The sequence below is a fragment of the Myxocyprinus asiaticus genome, chromosome 3, assembly GCF_019703515.2.
Source record: "Myxocyprinus asiaticus isolate MX2 ecotype Aquarium Trade chromosome 3, UBuf_Myxa_2, whole genome shotgun sequence".
Lineage (NCBI taxonomy): Eukaryota > Metazoa > Chordata > Actinopteri > Cypriniformes > Catostomidae > Myxocyprinus > Myxocyprinus asiaticus.
The window spans coordinates 33,138,744-33,159,464 of NC_059346.1; the positions used below are offsets into that span (position 1 = coordinate 33,138,744).

The 20,721-nt window shown below is 37.8% G+C and overlaps 2 protein-coding genes across 6 annotated transcripts in view; one reads left to right on the forward strand and one right to left on the reverse strand.

Annotated features, from left to right (window-relative positions):
- LOC127427940 (mucin-5AC-like) overlaps positions 1 to 20,721 on the reverse strand; it is a 184,695-nt gene that overhangs the window by 143,705 nt on the left and 20,269 nt on the right. The gene's annotated exons all lie outside the window — the stretch shown is intronic.
- Positions 895 to 19,527, forward strand: LOC127427955 (cdc42 effector protein 2-like). Of its 5 annotated transcripts, XR_007895008.1 has the most exons (3): positions 7,624 to 7,896; positions 15,541 to 17,297; positions 17,405 to 19,527. XR_007895008.1 is itself a non-coding variant. In XM_051675963.1 (2 exons), exon 2 carries the CDS (start codon positions 15,829 to 15,831, stop codon positions 16,615 to 16,617), a length of 789 nt encoding a protein of 262 aa, XP_051531923.1. In that variant the 5' UTR covers positions 895 to 912; positions 15,541 to 15,828; the 3' UTR covers positions 16,618 to 19,527. The 5 variants fall into 5 exon arrangements, 4 of the variants coding, with proteins under 4 accessions (XP_051531923.1, XP_051531893.1, XP_051531904.1 ...); XM_051675963.1 differs by lacking the exon at positions 7,624 to 7,896 and adding an exon at positions 895 to 912 and having other exon boundaries at positions 15,541 to 19,527; XM_051675933.1 differs by lacking the exon at positions 7,624 to 7,896 and adding an exon at positions 1,708 to 1,998 and having other exon boundaries at positions 15,541 to 19,527.

Here is a 20,721-nt window from a genome sequence, read left to right on the forward strand (position 1 = left end):
CACAAATTAAGATTTTTAGAAGAATATTTCAGCTCCTGTTGGTCCTTACAATACAAGTGAATGGTCACCAGACCTTTCAGGCTCCAAAAAGCATATAAAGGCAGCATAAAAGTAATCCATACAACTCCAGTGGACAAATCCATGTCTTCAAAAGTGATATAAGTGTGGGTGGGAAACAGATCAATATTTAAGTCCTTTTTTACTATAAATCTCCACTTTCCTGTTCACATTCTGAAAGTGGAGATTTATAGTAAAAAAGGATTAAAATATTAATCTGTTTCTCACCCAAAGTGATTGCATTGTTTCAAAAGAGATATATTAAACCACTGAAGTCGTATGGATTACTTTTTTCTGTCCTTATGTGATTTTTGGAGCTTCAAAGTTCTGGCCACCATTCACTTGCATTGTAAGGACCCACAGAGATGAGATATTCTTCTAAAAATATTCGTTAGTGTTCAGCAGGGGAAAAAAGTCACATCTGGGATGGCATGAAAGTGAGTAAATGATGAGAGAATTTTCCTTTTTGGGGGGGGGGTGAACTATTCCTTTAAAGTCACCCGAAAAAAGGATGAGATACATTTTCACTTTTTTGTCTGAGCCATGCAGAGAACAACATGGTAATTGTTCTGAATCTGGTCTTGAAACTCTCCCAAGACAGCTTTGAACTAAATTGCGACGGCACCCTCACCTCCAGGCCCCTCGGGCCCCCTCTTTGTGTTCAGTCACAATGGCGCGTTACCCAGCGACCGTTAAAACTGCTTGATCGCAGCGTGAGGGGCCGGACCCTCACTCCAGTGTCACAAACTGTTGCAAATGGTCTTTGAGTCCCAACGCTCTTATGTAAGATGAAAAACGTATCGTCAGTTAATCACACAATCTGACATTCGGCATCCGTCAACGGAAGCATTGGAGGTAAATTGTTTTAATTTTTTTAAATACCTGAGCCAAAACTATTTTTGCCCATTTATATCTGCAGTTGTACAGACGAGATAAAATGTACCCCTTTCAAAAATGTACCATGGTAATCACAGTGTTTGCCAAAATAGCAAGTACTACAGTTATTGTTGGAGGTCAGGTAAGAAACTTATCTTCTGAAAGCTTCTTGCACTATCCTTCCTGCACTATTTCAAGGAGATCCAATTTAATTTGTGACTTTACAGTGGTAATAACAACTGTAGAAACAATGGTATTTTTGCTACCATGTTAAAATGTTGTAAGGTTTCTATTTTTCTATGACAGCGTTTTCTGTCCGAGAGCAGAGGGCTTGTTTTAGTCAGATTAAACAAAAGTATTTTAGGGACTGGCCTCATTTATCCAGGTTAATTTATGTTGTTTGCGCAATAGTTTCTAAGAAAGACGTGAATGTTCGGTATTCTGGCGCATGTCTGTGCTGTCAGTCAAACACTCGGAGTTGCAAATGTGTTGAAACGCGTTTTCGTTGCAGGCAACGGCGCACATTTCATTTTAAAGTGTGGAGTGTATTGCGGCTCTTGTTTAAGAGTCGATTCCTCGACAAGCCATTGAATCGGAGTCGACTCTAGACAGGAATCGACTCTTTTCTTCTATCGACTCCGTATCTTTTCGAACAGGACGTTGTGATTGGCTTTCTTAAGAACCAATCACATACCTTACACACACATGCAGGTGGGACACTCATTCATCGTGTACTTTTGAGTGAGAGATATTACATACGTCCTGAGAGAGAGGGGGTGCGTGACCGATTTCAAAAGACGAAACTTTCTTGCATTACATCAACGCATGAGGAAGTGGTTGGGAAGTACATTGATGCTGGTTTTATCAGTTTGTCATTTTTTGCTGACGATTTGTTCTTTGATTCATGACTTTCGTACCCCGCCCCTGTTTCTCAATTTGTCTAGTTTCTGTTTGAAATAATGAAATGAAATAATTTTCGGCCGAGCCTGTGTCTTCTTAATTTCCCACTTTAAACGTGGTTATTGGCAGAAACCAGGGATTGACGTTTTCAACAGGCATTTCAAGGTAAAATGTGAAATGTCTCTAAACTGGATTAATTTGAACAGTTATACTAGTGCGCTGTTATATTTTATGTAGTTTATGTCTTCGGGGAGCACATTTAAAAAAATACATTGAGTGTGTGATAATGACTGTAAACTTAAGATCCATCGCCAGAACATGCTGTTGAATAGGGAACACTTTATGATCTGAGAGCAACGATATTTTAAACGCAATAAACACACCAACATATGTGAATTAACCCCTCTGCTGTTTAATACATTGTGATCAAGGACAAAAACTGCCGTCATTAAAACATCATTAAACATGTACCATTCAAAACAACAGCCAAAATGAATTTTGTTATTTGTTCATGATAACAAACAGACCTTACTGATAATTAAGTGAATCGAGCAAGAACATATGCATGATTTGTTTTCCATTGGCATGGTAAGCCAGCATGAAAAATATACAGGCCTAACCACTGAATGCAGCGAAATCACACTTGCACCTGGCATCTTGCGGTTTGGGAGTTGGAATAAAATCCAGTAGGCAATGCTTCACGTGTTCAAGGGATATATCTTGTGAATTCATATTTTTCTGGAGTCATCTCAGTGTAGGTTAGCTTGAGTTGATTATAACGGTCGCTGTGTAAACAGGGATGAACTCGTTTAACTGCTACCATAATTTAATAAATATGCTGCATGCTAGGTAGGACGTGTCCTTTGAGGGCTGCAGTATACCGAGTGTCCTCCTTTAAACAAATATCGAGGGCCTTTACGACAAACGGATACGGAACATAACATGGTTGCTATGACAGCACGCCACTCTTTAACAAGCGCTTCGAGTGAGAAGGGAATAAAGTCTCTTTAGAAGGGAATGCATGAGGTACATCTTAGGAGTTATAATGATGAGAGAAAAGAAAATAGATTTTACAGGTGTATTTTTAAGTCTAATACGTTTTTAATTATATATTAATATAATTATACATATTATATACTCTGCACCCATCTACTGAGGTACTTCAACTTGGGAATTGACATTACTTGCGTTTGAACATCATATTTACGGGCAAATTGGCGTTAATTTTTTAGACATTTCCGTTGAAGCAAAGAATTGTGGGTTGTGAGTGCCCACGAAGGATACACCTCATGTATCTTCTGAATTCCCGTGAAAGAAGGTCGCATTTGAAGTGTCCTACTCGCTTTTCTGAAACGAGACAGCCTCGGTGACGTATGCGGCCGACAAATGCGACACCCGGAGGACGCAGCCTTACAAACGAGAGAGAGCCTGTGTCACTGTGGAAGGCACTGCCCCCTAATGGCCACCCTTGGCGACGGCCTTGAATCTCGACCCTGTCCTTACTAAAAAAAAAAAAAAAAAAAAAAATAAGTCGAGGAGTCGATTCCATCGATTGGGGAATCGGATACTCCAAAAAAGTCGGAATCGAACATCCCTACGCAGAACTCAGTGCAGTGGAGTTACAGAGAATGTAGAGTCGGCAAATGCAGTGAGTGAGAGCGCGCACTCAGCTCCACAGGGAATAGCTTTCACGTGTTTGTTTGATCATTAAAGGGATAGTTAACTTTCTAAAATGAAAATTCTCTCATCATTTACTCTCCCTCATGCCATCCCAGATGTGTATGACTTTCTTTCTTCTGCTGAACACAAACAAAGATTTTTAGAAAACATTTCAGCACTGTAAGTCCTTTCAATGCAAGTGGATAGTGACCAGACCTTATAAGCTCCAAAAATCACATAAAGGCAGCAGAAAAGTAATCCATACGACTCCAGTGGTTTGATATACGTCTTCTGAAGCGACACAATCACTTTGGGTGAGAAACAGATCAATATTTCAATCCTTTTATACTATAAATATCCACTTTTATTTTCAGAATGTGAAATTGAAAGAGGAGATTTATAGTAAAAAAAAGACTTAAATATTGTTCTGTTTCTCAAGCACACCTATGATATTGCTTCTAAAGATATACATTTTACAACTGCAGTCTTATGGATTACTTTTTGCTGCCTTTATGTGAATTTTTGGAGCTTCAAGTTTCTGGTCTCCATTCACTTGCATTGTATGGACATATAGAGTGGAAATTTTCTTCTAAAAATCTTCATTTGTGTTCTGCAGAAGAAAGAAAGTCATACACATCTGGGATGGCATGAGAGTGAGTAAATGATGAGAGAATTTTTTTATTTTTAAATGTAATAGCTCCCAGAGTTGCATGTAAGTTTTAAACTGTTTAGATGAACAGCTTATGACGGCATGACCTGGCAAGTTTTTACCTTAACAAATGTTTTTTGAAGCTCTAATTAAAAATGATCTATGTGAAAATGTATTGATTGTCACTCTACATTAATTAAGCAAAATGTTAATTCTCTCTATTCCACTGATTCAAAATGTATGCTGTCCTTTGTAGGCTATTTAGACATGTCAAAGGCAAGATAGAAGCAAAACTAATATAATATAATTTGTCTCTTTCATGTGAAAAGGACTATTTGCTAATACATTTTGTTTCAGGGGGCTAGACATTGTGATTCTAGTTCAGTTATCCAATTAGTCCCACTTACAGCAATCCTCATGCATGCACTCACACACACATTTTCATTGACATCAACAGAGCGAATTGTTTATGATGTGTGTGAGAAAGAGCATTAGAGTGATGGAATTTTGTGTGTGTGTGCGCGCTAATGTTTCTATAAGAAAGGGTTATTTGTGTTTAAATGTATTATTTGTGTCTTCTAATGTATGAAAGATAGACATACTTTAGGGTTCTAAAGGCAGTATCTGACAGATGGTGGCATGCATAACTTCTTTGCTTGTGTGTGTGTGTTTATGGAAGTGTGTGTTCAGGTCTGCTCTATAAAATGCACATCACATCTGGAGTGAATTTGGAGAACAGAGAAAGATGAATAATAGCTGGCCCTGATTCCCAATCAAAGCTGACTACAGACACACACTCAAGATTATGACTCCACATTGTTCTGCAGGCAAATATGTGACGCTGAGGGCTTGTGGTTCATCATGAGAGCAGATAAGGTCATGAGGTCAGATAGGCAGATAGACATGAAAAAGGTAAAGAGCGTGAGGAGTTGCAGCGAGTCTGGGAGGAAGTGAGAAAAGCGAGATGATGTAGCTACATTCTGGTCCCCATATGTTGGGCAAAACCTTTCAAACAATGCTGTAATTAGTAAATCATGAAGAAGGGAGAAAGACACAAAGACTGAGGCCTTGAGGTAGGTTTAATGTTTAAGGGATAGTTCACCCACAAATGATCATTTTCTTATCATTTACTCACCCTTATGCCATCTCAAACTCATATGACTTTATTTTTTCTGTGTAACACAAACAAATATATTTTGAAGGATGTATGGTGTGTTTTTATCCATATAATTTAATATGAGTCAATAGGGTCCAAAACTTTCAAGTTGCAAAAAGGACATAAAGGCAGCAAAAAAGTAATTCGTATGACTCGAGTGTCCCCCAAAGTGGTATAATCATTTTTGGTGAAATACAGACCAAAATATTCACTTTTTCACTGTCAATCTAGAAATACTTACATTGTAAGGATAAAAACACATCACACATCCTTTTAGATATATTTGTTCATGTTCTTCAAAAGAGAGAAAGTCATATGAGTTTGAGACAGCATAAGAGTGAGTAAATGATGAGAGAATGATCATTTTTGGGTGAAATGTCCCTTTAGTCTGGTCTAGCCAGACTAGTGTTTTAGGTAACAATAAGCATATATATGTAAAAATTGCCAGAATCCAAAAAGACAAGTTCATAACTGATTATCAGCATCTTAACAGATATGAACAGAATTGAGGCCAATTGTTATGATCAGCTTTAAGAATAACAGATATCACGAATGGAAGATATCACATTTTGTGGTGATGACTAAGATTTACTTTGGAGAAATTTACATTTACATGTATGCATTTAGCAGATGCTTTTATCCAAAGTTACAGTACATTCAAGGTATACATTGTATCAGTTTATGTGTTCCCTGGGAATTGAACCCATGATCCTGATGTTGCTAGTGCCATGCTCTACCAGTTAAACTACAAGAACCCCTACAGAAATGTGGTTTGGTCAGGTCATTTTTGTCAGTTGGCTTTAAAATGTCCTGAAAAAATATCTCACAAATCAAGCAAACATTTTGTGCACACAGAGAATAACATTCATTTGCAAAAACAAGAAACACCCAGAATACAACTGCAAAAGCCTAATTTTGATCAAAGTTGAGTTCTTTCTATCAGTGTGTTTGTTTGTTATTTTACAGCCCCATCCACTTTAAAAAAGAAAAAACTTAAAAAAGGCAACCAGCTGCAAAGCATTTTTTAGTTAACTCATCTTCAGGCAAATTAGTATTACCAATTTAACAATTCAAGTCGGATTATACGTTTCATGAACGCAATACAATAAGTTCAACAAACTCAAAAATATCAGTGATTATTAAGAAAAGTAAACTTACATTTTTAAGTACAGCTGTCCATAATTTTCAATATTCTTGACAATAATATAAAATATATATTTTTATAAGCAGATCTACATTTCTTAATATCATGTGTCAGATTCACCAAGATACCAAATAGTTGGTCCAATTTAAAAGGTGGTGTAAGTAAAAAGTACTTCAAAATTTTAGATGTTAAATCAACTTAACAACTAAAGAAACTTCATCAAAGCGAACACCTGATGGTGACTTTAAACAAAACACAACCTTTTACAGCAAAACATCATTAAAAACACATGGAGCTAAACATCTCTTCATTCAAAACAGATTATGTACAAATCGCATTGAACAAACACACTTAAAGAAATTCAAACGCAAGGGATTGTGGGTATTGCCTTCAGACACATTGCTTCAGTCGGCATGCTTGTCAAGTGACAATATGAAGTACATAGTCCTTAGCCTTACAAGGTTCCCACAGGTTTTGACCCATGAATGTTAAAGACCTTTCCAAGACTTTGACAGATGTTTATGACTACTGGATAACAACCTTAAAGACATGAGTTTTTGAAATTCACTGATATTTAGTTTTTAAATTCCCTGAAATTTTTCTGCCATGGTCTCCTTATGACTGAGCATCAGTGATCAAACTCAGCATGCTCAACAGCCTGTAAGTTCTACCTTCACCATTAAACTTGACATTGTATATGCTCACTGTTAAAAAAATTAAAGTTGCTCTGACTTTAATGGCATAACATTTGACTTTATTATTTTTTAAGGTGTCTGAACTTTTTCTACATTAGATAGTTCAATCAAATTATCTGACAAAATGGAAGTTGAATTTTTTAAAATCTCCTTTAGCAAATGAGGGTCATCATCTGAGAAAATAAAGTTGAAATGTGTAGTCCCAGGATATGGTCTTGGTTATGTTAACGACTGATGTGTGTGGGCAAGCTATTGCTTGCTGTGATAGCTAAAGGTTAGTGGTGCTCAGGGCCAGTCAGGGGTCAATTTCGGTTAGTGTAATAAATCTCTTGTAAAGTGGTGTTCAGTGCTGGAATTTTCAGCAACAAGGAAGAAGCGTGACAAGATCAGTGGTAAACGCCAAAGAACGGCATGGATAACATAATTGGAAATACAAACGCCGATCCAGATCCATTGATTCCAGTCCTGTGCAACTGACGAAATGTGGCGCTCTGTTCCAGCAGTGGAGATGTGAGGTGGGGAGATTACAGTTCTCTATAGCACGGCTCTGGTTTTACTGTATCAGCACATACCCGCGGTATCAAGTGGAAGGGTTATTTTTGTACATCTGTCAATTCTGCAGGTTTTGCGCTGAAAGAAGAATATTTGACTGTGCAGGATTGAGAAGGTCGGATGGTAGGGAATAGATTTTGACCTGCGCAAAAACTGAATTTGGAGAGGAAGAGACCATACGGACAGCAAACGCACCTATCTCTCTACGGTAGGCAAAAATGCAGGTTTTGCGTGAGTAGGCTAGTTTACATAAGTTTCATGCAGGAAAATGTATTAGTGAACCACACAGCTGCGCTGTAATTGCTTTATCGGCTTTCTTTCACACAAGTTTACGCACAGTTGTCTCTTCACATCTGTTTTATTAGTGCAACATGACAGCATTCGGTCAGGCGAAGTGGCGATTGATCACATTGTTAATTGAAACGTCCATGATGTGATGTATTTGTTGCTAGACACTGAAATGCTTTGTCAGAAATGTAGAAAATTACCTAGTGTGTCCGCCTATGAGCCTATGACAGATGTCACGTGGAATGTCCCTGTTACGGCCAAAAGAGCGCAGAGTAGTGAGCGCAAACTGCGAAGTCATTGGCACAGGCTGTTTTGTGGGATTGCGCGTTTTTGCTTTAATCGCACAAGTCTACTTTACGTTTAAAATGATCTATTTAAAAGACTGGCATATTAAATATGTAGCATGTTTAAAGAAAGTATGATGCAGTTTGAAACGTGTTCAGATTATATATGTTATAGTCTTGGAGCAATCCTGTTCCACTGGTTGTCCTTTTACTTGACATACAAGTCCTGCCAGGTTTGAACATGGCTTTACCCCGCAGCCCAAGTAGGTATGAAAGTTTGTACTTGTTTTGTATCTGATTAAAGTCTTTGTGGTGAGTTGCGAAGTGGAGAAAATTGTTTTCCTAATTTGTGCATAATTAGTGCATGCTGTTAAAAAGTGCAGTTCTGTTTCCACTTCATTTTATGTGCAGTGGGGGCATAGCCGGTCTTCATTTGGTAGCCAGATCATATGTGTCTGCCCGTCTCTATGGCAAGGTTATATTCACTGAGTCTGAGTTTAGGGTTGGTCACTGTGCTCAGGTATTTGGGCAATTTATATTCTCTGTTAAGGGACAGATAGCTTTCCAGTTTACTTTGTTGAGCTGTTGCTTCTTTCCAGTGGTTTAGTTATTTTTTGTGTGTGTGTGTTTTAATCATTTGATTTTGGTCTAGCTGAGGTTTGTTCTGGGGTTCAGCTGGACATGTTTTGGGTTGTAAAGTCAGCTCCAAGGCTCTAAGCTCTAACTGGCTGAGGGGGCTTCTCTCTAGGGTCAGCTCTTGGTAGCTTAGGGCTTTGTGATGGAGGGTCTGCGTATCACTATTTTTTAAGTGGACATGGAATTTAATGGCTTTTTAAAAATTGTATTATTAGTTTGTACAGTCCTAATTCTGCTGTGCATGTATTATTAGGTGTTTTTGTTGTTGTTGTTGTTGTTGTTGTTGTACTTGTAGTATATGTTTGCATAATTCTGCCTGCAGAGTCTCTATAGAGCACAAAAGTGCCCGCCCACGTTTTCAGCCATCTGAGTTCCGGAAGTATTTTTCCCATTAATTTGTCCCTTAGACTTTTCATAAATTCCTTCATAAAAGAGTTGTAAGCCATGAACCAAACCAACCAACTCCAAGGTATATCACATCATCACAGACTTGGTTTTGAGGCAAAAAATATTTGAAAATCGGATAAAAAGACAAAGGTACAAGACTGTGTACTTACTGTTGTACTTACTGTACAATACCATGAAGCACTGTGAATTATGTAATCGAATATAAAGCTATGAAAATATATAAAATTATTGATCTTAGTTTGTTGATTATAAGTATAGAAACAGTATATTTTAAGTTTATTGCAAAATATTCCAATACAGTGTTTCCCACAGGAATTTGTGAGACTGTGGTGGGTGGACCTTGGACCCTCTAGGGATTCTGGGGGCATGCTCCCCCATAAAATTTTTTTTTACATTTTAAAGTTAAATGCATCAATCTGGTGCTCTTTGAGAGCAAAATTAAGAGGCTAGATCTATGAAGAACTTTGTGCTCTTGTAAACAATTTTGTGCTCTAGTAGTAATTTAATCATAAACACATTGGTTGTATTGATATGAATGGTGATGACACGGCAAAAAAAGTCACACCCACAAAGCATGGTAAACGAGACGGAGTTTAAAGCAGTTCACAAACGGTCAAAACACAAAATCGACTAGAGCATCCATTTGAGCCATCAAAGAAATGAAGCAAAAGTGGTTACCTGTGTTGAACTGGTTTATTTATTTCTTTTAATAGTTACGTTGTCAGAGCCACTGGTAATAATGTTAACGTTAGATAACTAGCTAACGTTAGCTAGCTAGATATGACGTTACACAACGTTAGAGATCTTTTATGTTATTATGAGAAGTGTAAAAATATTTTCGGTTCATTATGAAACTTTGGTGGGCCACCACAGTCTAGGTTATTTATGGAAAACAATGCAATATGTAAAAATATAAGTAGTTTAAGTGTGAAGAGATTTGATTTGATTACGTCATTCACAGTGCGTCATGGGAGCGCGTGGTCGCTCCGAGGCACGTTTTGTGGGCTTGGTTGGCCACGGTTCTCTGATTGGTGAAGCTTTCTTTGCTGGACCATGGGTATTTTAGTTGCTTACCACAATTTTTAAACAATTAAGTTGAAATAACGCAGACGGATGGCTTCAATAGAAGCATATAAAATCTATGAACAACCTCGGAACTCAAGGTAGGTTTATAAGTTATCATTGAAAATCAATTAGTCTATGAAAAAAAAATTATGGGATGTTTACTTCCGGAATCAGACTGTTGCGCTCAATTGGGTGTTTGTCCCATTTAGTGAACTCTTGGTTTGTGAGTGGGACTCAGACCTCACATCCATAGTGCACGATGGTGTAACAATATAAAGGATGGGCAAGGAGGAGGCGGGGACCAGACGAAGCATCAAAGTAATATTTTAATGAAAACGTAAACAAAAAGACACAAAACACTAACACACACGGCAGCTGCGTGTAGCTCTCTCTCTCCTGAACTGCCGTATCCAGCTCGGCTCTATCCCTCTCCTCGGCTGATTAGCCCGATTGGGGGCCGGCCGTGCACACTCACGGCCCGCCCCCTCCCTCCTCCTCATCACAGATGGGTTCCAGATTCTGATTGGGATGTCAATTTTGATATTTTTTTTAATAGCGTAAAAAGCTCATCTTGCCTTTTCAGGCATGTTGTCTAATATCAAGTTATGGTGTTAGTCTTGGCGACTCAGTCTTTTTGGGGTTAACTGACTGGGCCCATGTCTGACAGAAGTTGTGTAGGAGGTCCAGATGTAGCTGTTGACCCTCTTTTGTGGGCGACAGCAGCACCATATCATCTGTAAACAGGAGGCATTTGACTTCAGTGTCTAGTAGAGTGAGACCAGGTGCTGGACACTGTTCTAGAGCCCTCGCCAGTTCATTGACGTATATAGGGAGAACAAAACAGAGGCTCTCTCTCTCTCTTTGTCAAACCAAAATCCATTGTGTTTTTGTGTCAGTTTGTTCTCCGCATTTTCTAACAAACAGAGCAGACTGTTGTGGGCTTGTCCCCACCACAACGCCCCATTTACGCTTGCAGCAACATTGTTTACTTCTGTTCCCAAACCAATAAACTTTCGGCCTTCAGAACTTTCTGCATAGTTGGTTTTCCACATAATGAAAATTTCCATGTTTAACATTGCTTTAATTGGGTTAAATGAAGGTACACATCATATTCACCAGACTCAGTGTACAACTGAATTGTTTATTATCTAGGATAAGACTATTAAACACAGAGATATCGGAATACCATAAATGAAAAGTCATTAGTTATCCCTGACACTCTGCAGGCCTGTACAGGACTAATTCCTGATTATTCTCTGGAAAAGCTGTGGTTTGATTAGAGCCTTTCTGAGATCCAATTTTTTTTTTTTTTAATCCAAGAATCCAAAGGATCCATGAAAACGACTAAAAATGCTGTATTATTCATGACAGGCCAGTAGTTGGCGATGTCACTTTGTAAAGAAACACTACGCACCTGCGCACATGAGCACTCTTCCACAGAGCGTGAATACAAACAATGAAGATGGCGATCGCTGGTTGTAGTAGTGATGCAGTAAATCTACACTTTGCTGGAGAAGCATCAATAAACTCAAAATCTTGAGCAGCACGAACACAGTCCTGTAGTCCGCCATTGTAGTTTTGAATGTCTCGCGTGTTGTTTTGAAGTACTCGCGCGCATGCCTATAGACTGAACGCATAATGCGCGTGCGCATGACGTCATCGTTTTCACAGATTCGCGTTTTTATATGTTTACACGGAGAAAACTTGCACTTTGAAGCCTGTTTTCAAAAGTTTGCATTTTCAGGCCCCAAAACGCCGTTGTCGTGTAAACGAACAGCCAAAACGCATAAAAAGTTTTCCGTTTTTAGTTGAAAACGTTGTCGTGTAAACGGCCCCTGAGATGTAATACAAGATCCTGACTAAATTCTTTTCTTATTTCTTTTTTAATCACACGTTTTACTTTGCATGCCACTTTGGTGAAATAAATTACATTGTAAATGATCTCACCTAAAAAGTTATTTAGTAAACCACACAAAAGCACAAAAATACTTGCAGGTTGCAATGTAATCTAATGAATTACTCTGACTCTGTGTTGGTTCAGTTAGGGCTGGAATGTAGTATGTGCTAATTGCTCTCTGACTTTCTGTTTAACTGTGGTTCATAATTTTCTTGCTCATTTGAGTGAGTCAGCACATCAGCTTCTGTCTAAAGAAATGACATTCTGTGACAAATTTAGGATCAGCATTTAGTTGAGTGTTAGTTAGGTTCAGATCTATACAGGAGGCTGAGATCAAGCTTCCAAATAATCAGATGTTTGTCTGGAAAAAGTGTGTTTGTGCATGTGCATTTTTCTCTTGAACTTGAATTGGAGCTTGAATTGAGCCTTGTGTGTTTTGTGTTTCCTCCGGAGTTTGAAGAGTATTTGCTCTGGAACATTTCAGAGCCTCTCTGACTTTTGCTGGGTCACTTATATAACACTGAGGTGGCTTTTCCCACACTTCAGATAGAAACACTGGCCTTTGTCTTTGGTCAGTGTGTCCGCTAGTTAAGCTCACTTTGAAATGTAGTCAAGGTTAAAGGAAGCACGCACACACCAGGATATAGTTAACTGATGTAATTCCAGAGGTATGATTTAATGCTGAAGGTATGCAATACCAGTTATGCTCTGACTAGAACCACTGATATATTGTACCTACAACATGCACACACCTACACACTGCAAGCTCTGTTAAACCTTTCAGCACACAAACTCCTTTTGTTATGTATACATTTACATGTTACTCAAATGTTCACATTAGACTTCTACTCTACTGTTATACAAACGCTCAAAAACACACACATACACCACAAATACACATTACCTGTACTTCACGCACACAACACAAATACAAAATACTCCCCCTATTTTTCATACACAGTCATACACTGGCGGCCACATGTTTGGAATAATGTACAGATTTTGCTCTTATGGAAAGAAATTGGTACTTTTATTCACCAAAGCGGCATTCAGCTTATCACAATGTATAGTCAGGACATTAATAACGTGAAAAACTACTATTAAAATTTGAACTTAAACTACTTCAAAGAGTTCACATCAAAAAATCCTCCACATGCAGCAATGACAGCTTTGCAAATCCTTGGCATTCTAGCTGTCAGTTTGTCCAGATACTCAGGTGACATTTCACCCCACGCTTCCTGTAGCACTTGCCATAGATGTGGCTGTCTTGTTGGGCACTTCTCACTCACCTTACAGTCTAGCTGATCCCACAAATGCTCAATGGGGTTAAGATCCATAACACTCTTTTCCAATTATCTGTTGTCCAATGTCTGTTTCTTTGCCCACTCTAACCTTTTCTTTTTGTTTTTCTGTTTCAAAAGTGGCTTTTTCTTTGCAATTTTTCCATAAGGCCTGCACCCCTGAGTCTTCTCTTTACTGTTGTACATGAAACTGGTGTTGAGTGGGTAGAATTCAATGAAACTGTCAGCTGAGGACATGTGAGGCATCTATTACTCATACTAGAGACTCTGATGTACTTATCCTCTTGTTTAGTTGTATATCTGGGCTTCCACATCTCTTTCTGTCCTAGTTAGAGCCAGTTGTCCTTTGTCTTTGAAGACTGTAGTGTACACCTTTGTATGAAATCTTCAGTTTTTTGGCAATTTCAAGCATTGTATAGCCTTCATTCCTCAGAACAATGATTGACTGATGAGTTTCTAGAGAAAGCTGTTTCTTTTTTGCCATTTTTGACCTAATATTGACCTTAAGACATGCCAGTCTATTGCATACTGTGGCAACTCAAAAACAAACACAAAGACAATGTTAAGCTTCATTTAAAGAACCAAATAGCTTTCAACTGTGTTTGATATAATGGCAAGTGATTTTCTAGTACCAAATGATCAATTTAGCATGATTACTCAAAGATAATGTGTTGGAGTGATGGCTGCTGGAAATGGGGCCTGTCTAGGTTTGATCAAAAATGACTTTTTTCAAATAGTGATGGTGCTGTTTTTTACATCAGTAATGTCCTGACTATACTTTGTAATCAGTTGAATGCCACTTTGGTGAATTAAAGTACCAATTTCCTTCCGAAACAGCAAAATCTGTACATTAATCCAAACTTTTGGCCGCCAATGTGTAACTGTATGCTCAAAGAGCACCAGCTCTTGGAAAATCAGCAGAAGACATGATATAGTCATCTCTCTTATTGTGTGCATGTCAAGTGTGCCAAGACTAACAAACCCTGATTATTTGCTTAGATTCATGTCCAAATTATGGTTTATCATCTCCCTATCATCTTATTAAATTTTGTGACATTTTGTTTTCTGTTGTAAGTGAATCCCTCTCTCTAAAGGACTTTTGTTATATAAGCTCTGATTTTTCAGTTTGGTTTATTTTTTGGACGTGTTTCATCATTTTTGTTAATGTGATATAGTTGTTCTTTACTTTACTAGATTGGTTCCATGAGTTTAGTTGAATATAAAAAAAATCAAGCAAACAAAAAGAGAATCAGAAAAGCATCACCTACTGTTTTATTGATGAATTAGAGTATCAAACATACAAAATGACTGTAGAATTAGGCTACGTCCACATTAATCCTAATACATTTGAAAACTGCGTTTTAGAAACGCTCTCTGTGTACACTGTTGTTTTCAAGCATTTCCCAAAAGTTGCAAGTCCACACTGAAACATATTAAAAACTCTTAATTCCCCTTACTGCACATGCGAAAAATCGCATCGTTCCATGTATGGTCTGAAATGCAATTGTCCTCATGTTCCGTCTTCGGACAGCAATTATGAGTAAACTATCCGTCGCCTTTGAACGAATGCAATGAAGAAGGTTGTACAATGTAACATTTATTTTTCACAACATTATCAAAATAGCAGGCACAACAATGCCTTTACAATATGGTCTGCCATCTTGATTGTTATGGGTTGAATGGATCACATGACTGCATCACATGACAACAAATATGTCATCGTTTTCAGATATCTCTATTTTCCCTGTCCACTTTACAATGCAAAGACAGCATTTTCACATTTATCCACTTAGGAGAGCGTTTTCGAAGAGCTCAGTTTTTTCTGTCAAAAAAGCAGTCTCAGTGTGGACGGAAGGCCAAAATGTAGAGAAAAAGATGCGTTTTTAAAAAAAAAATGTATTCGTGTGGACGTGGCTTTGGTGTGCTACAGTGTATGTTCTAAATACTCTCTTTCTTTCTCTCACAAATTGCAGGCAAAATGAAGTGTGTACAAGGATGCTAGGGTTTTCGTCCTCATGGGAAACCTGTCCTTCTGAATGTGGACAGCACATGGGAATTCTGGAAGTATCTGGCCTTTGTTTATGAAGATACGTTCTAAATTTCAATTAGGATTTTTATCACAAGAAGGAGTCAAACATTTAAGTGTCCTGACTTTGCATGGTTAGGGTGCTGTGGCTCTTCTTGTGTACAGTCTTGTCCATTTGTTCACCCTGCTGCGAGGTCTGTCTCTCTGTTGTGCGGGAGGACGTGGTGGGTCAGAGATGTCTGCCAAGGCTCCCATATACCTTAAAAGACGAAGCCGTAAAGGAAAGAAGGAAAAGCTGCGTGACCTTCTTTCCTCTGACATGATCAGCCCCCCACTGGGAGACTTTCGACACACCATCCACATTGGCAGCGGAGGAGGGGCTGACGATCTTTTTGGTGACTTGTCTTTCTTACAAGGTAAATTTCACCTGTTACCGGGGCAACAAGGTCACCAGGGGACACTCCAATTAAGTCGCACAGCAAGTGTAAGTAGTCACCCACCAACCAATGAAAGCTCACCCCTGTTGAAAAATGCCCTATCACTTCCTATCATTGGAGGAGTGCAAGCACTCACCCTTCCTGTACAAATTCCTGTGACTTCTGCAGCGATGCCAACTGCTGAAGTGCAGACAGCCCAATCTCATCGTACGGATGCCCGGACAACGACCCAGTCTCCCCCAACATCTCCGTCTCTCGCGCCACCTCCCAAACCTCCCAGACTGCACCTGGAGGAGAGGAACTTGGGTGTGTCAAGGCATGCATCACTTCCTGCTTCTTCAAACCGCTCTCCTTATAATTTGCACAGGTATGAGCCACGGCCAGATACTGAGGAAGATGAGAAGTGTGTTAGGGATGGAGACGGGGAGGAAAGGCCATATCTCTCCAATGCTGGTTCTCTCCTTTCCCTCCATCTGGACCTGGGGCCATCCATCCTAGAGGATGTGCTTCAGATAATGGACAACCAGAGAAAAGGGACACTTAATGGGGGACTTACACCCAGTGGACGACAAGAGATATATATCTGAGAGTGACAGAAAGAGAGGGAGGACTGGTTCTGATTTTTATTTTTATTTTTTTATATCTTTTTGAAAAAGGAGTTACAGTAAGAGTGAAAGCTTGATGGTATATAACTGGGTTAATCAAATTTTTCTTCTTGTTTCAAACATTTTGCCCTCTGAGAGAACTCTTGTTACCTGCTGTACAGTGGCATTTTCAGGATATTTTGACATTTTTTCAGCTCATTATCAAGTTAAAGGACTTGATCCAACGACAAATGAATCCACTTTATCATTTCTTGGATTTTTCTGTGTTCGAAAGGAACATTTTAATTAATCGCTTTGTCATTTTGGAGCTACAAGGAGTAGGCCAATTCTGGCGTTATAGCTACTTTTAGATACATTTTTAAACAATATTCTATTTTACCATGATCATCTGATGTTTGGACGTACTACTACAGTATAACAACCTACAGGCTTCCTAGTCAACAAATTCACTACAGGAAAAGAAAAAAGAAAAATGACATTTTTCCCTCAGCAATGACATCATCTCTCTCCTCGGTGTTGTTGCAATTTGTGTAAGCGGGTAAAAATGTGCAGCTCCTCCCTAATGATCTGGACGCACACACCAGGAGGCCTGTCTACACCCTGGGATTTCAACCTCTTTTTGTTTAGAGTAGTTTGCTTTCTTCAGAGAAAGAAAGTTGATGGTAGGAACAACAAACTCATGAGTATTTTATATACAACTATGTTTTCCAGTTTATAAAATAGTTTATAAAAAAGTTTTTCACTTCGTTTGGTTGTATGCACTCCCCAGGCTTTGACAGGCAGCAGTCCTTCCTTTTCTGACTGAAGAGTGGGGCCTAAAGAAGGGGTTTGTGTTACCTTGGAAACCTCCAAGTAACCTATGCCGCATTGGTTATAATGCTCTGTTTTCAGTTCACAGTTGTAGACTTCAGCATTCTTTTTTTTAATACCAATCTACAATTTAAAATGATTTTGAAGTAAATTTTAGTTTACTACACAGTGCAACAAACTGTCATCAGCAAGAGGAGGGCTTGAGAGAACAATATGCTAGCAAATATTAACAGAATTACACTGTCATTGCAATCAGATTTTCTTTATAGCCTTCTACCTTTGTACTGTAACAACCATAAAAAAAACCTGTACTGTATTAATTTCATTTGTATTTTTTTTTTTTTTTTTACACAAATTTAAACTCACCAGCTCTTTTTGGGTTCTCTGGTTATTTAAATCACTACGATTTGATACATCTTTTATTTAATTCAAGTTTTCTTCTCTTCTGAAAAGCTTTGTTCTAAGTATTCAAGGTTTCTAACAGTATTGAGTGGTTGTTTTCTCAAGATTCTTGGAATTCCTGCTTGTAGATTTCTTATTTATTTTTGTTCCTTCAATTTAGTGAATTCTCTAACAATGTGATTTTTTTTTTTTATCCTTACATTGTGAATTGTATTTCCAAAGCTGAATCTATATACAGAACCAGTGGTTCTGTGCACTTAACTTTATTGATATGTGATATATAGACAGATTAAACTTGTGCGCACAGGTTAAAACAGGTTGAAACCTATATACTTTGTAATAATTTTCTGTTTGGCCAAATACCTTTATTTTGTAAGCAAAAGGACTAATTTCATCTTTACATGAAAAAGTGTCATACTGTATAGTGTGTACTTTATAGACTTCAGAGACCTTAATGTTAGAAATAGATACATAACTAAAAGCTATTAATTCTATTCCTAGTATTACTATTTCTAACCCTTATAAATGTATGTTTACCAAAAATTGTGACCTGAAAACTTCACATAGCCTAAATGGTACAAAAGTACATGTGGAATATGTCTTCTCATATATCATTTTGCTTGATTTCATCAACTTTTGTGAGTTTATGCCAACATGTACAGCTCAAATAAGCAACCGTATCTATCAGTGTGACTTGATTATTTTGGATGATGTTGTATCACTGAATCAAAATTAAAACAGTCAAGCTTGCAATAAATTAAGCTTTGATCCTGTAACTGTATAATCAAGCAATACAAATACAATATGAAATGTCAGCCCACTTAACAAGCAACTAAAGTAGGTAATTTTAAACAGAAATAGGTAGATGCATTGCTCAAATTCTACATGCCTTAACAAGTTTACTTAATGAGCATTTCTGACATACATCACTTTTACCCACCATCTCATTGCCTGTATTTTATCACTCCCAAACACCAAAAAACAGAGAAAAGTTCAAGACATAGTCCCCACTTGGAGGGGGAGCAGTCAGCTTCACTCCCTTTTTCTTTTTTATTTGTAAACATTCTGACTTTAAATAGTTTTAGTTATAGTCATTCTCAGAGTTTTGCAGGATTTTCGATTATGGTTTTCTCTTTTTTTTTTTTTTCCTACTTAAAAGGTCACAGCAATTACTGTGATCAACCATGTTAACTATAATCCATACACTCTTTAATATTGAAAAAAATGTAGACTTGGACAAATTTTTTTACTTACTTGGATGTTTGTCATTTTAATTTCAATCAAGTTTGTAAATTTTTGCATTATTTACTGGAAGTATTTCATAAACACACCATTTACAGTACATATTTCTGACAAAGTCTTCTGCTGCCTGTTTACGATAAAAAAATTAAAAAAATAAATAAAAAGACTAAGGGGTTAGGAATATTATAGTGTTGCTGCCTTATCAAAAAAAGATAATCATAAACACTGTGGCTACCCATCTTAACCCAGTAATGTGGCTCCTTAACACCTGTTCAGATCTGTATCAGAGGACATTTTTACTTTTATGTTAGTTTTTATTTGGGCTTTATTTTGTCTTATTTTGTACTGGATGTTAACAACTCCTGCTTTGCTGCTGCTATATACAGTACAATTGGCAGCCTAAGAAATAGAGACAGACAAATAAATGCTGTTTTTTGATCCAGTAGTCTGGCTGTGAAATCTTTGTTTATATAGGTAATCCCAAAATCAGTCAATGACAGAAAAAGAAAACTCCAGCTGAGAGTTAAATTTATTGTGAAGTGTAGTGCTCTGAAGTTCACACTTTTTATATCTTGTCATCTCAGACAACAACTTTTCAACATGAAGAGAACATGAGTAATGGAGACTTTTCGTAACTAGAAAAAGTAAATATGTTTTTGCATGCATCCATGACTTAACATGTATACCTGTTTTGGCCTGTTATGTATATATAGAACCAGAAAAGGTGTGTTTTTAATGTAACAACACGTTTTATCTTGAAATAATCTTCCAAACAGTTAACAGAGAAGTGTATGAACGCTTTCCTGTTTTACTGCAACAGAACTCTTTATCTAATGCTGATTGTAGTGTGGGTGTAAGACAGAGCAAAACTGCATGTCAATGCAAGAATGGCTCTGATGAAATTGCATGGATCTTTGACACTTGTCTTCACAAGTCTGAGCATGAATGGTTCTGTTACTTAGAAGCATGTGTCTGTTTTGAGTGCGTTTTATGCTAATTTCAGCCAACATTGTAGTTGTCTGTGTGTTTTTAAGAGTTTGAGGGTGTGTCTGTACACTCTGCTTATTTGCAGTAACTCCTCTAGTTTCCGCACAGGCTCTGGGAATCTCTCCAACTGGCTTTATTAACACAGAGCAGCCCAAGCCACTGACCTTACAATCACAATACCATGGGAACACCAGTGAGAGAGAGGTGGGAGCCATTTGAGAGAAGGAGGAAGGGAGTAAGGAAGGAAAAGGGTTGAAGGAAGGTGAATGATGGCCAGGATGAAGGAAAAGGGGAGAGAGAATTGCAGGAGAGCAGATATATCTGTATCAGATATAAAGATGTTATTGAGAAGAGTGGAGACCCCAGATCACAATGCTCATTGTGGATGCATGCAGGACTTTATGGACAAAACACACTTTTATACACATGAAATGATAGAAAAAGAGATTGAGATTCAAAGAATCAAATCAATCACAGCATCTCAGACAAAAATATATGATCATAACCAGTTTATCTGCATTTATCTAAAAGTGTTTTATCTTAATGAGAATTTAAGTTGTATTATTATTAAAATTTAAGCACAAATTAAGCTGGCTCAATGTTCAGGGTTTAATTATGAAATCATTGAAAACACAACAGACCGTG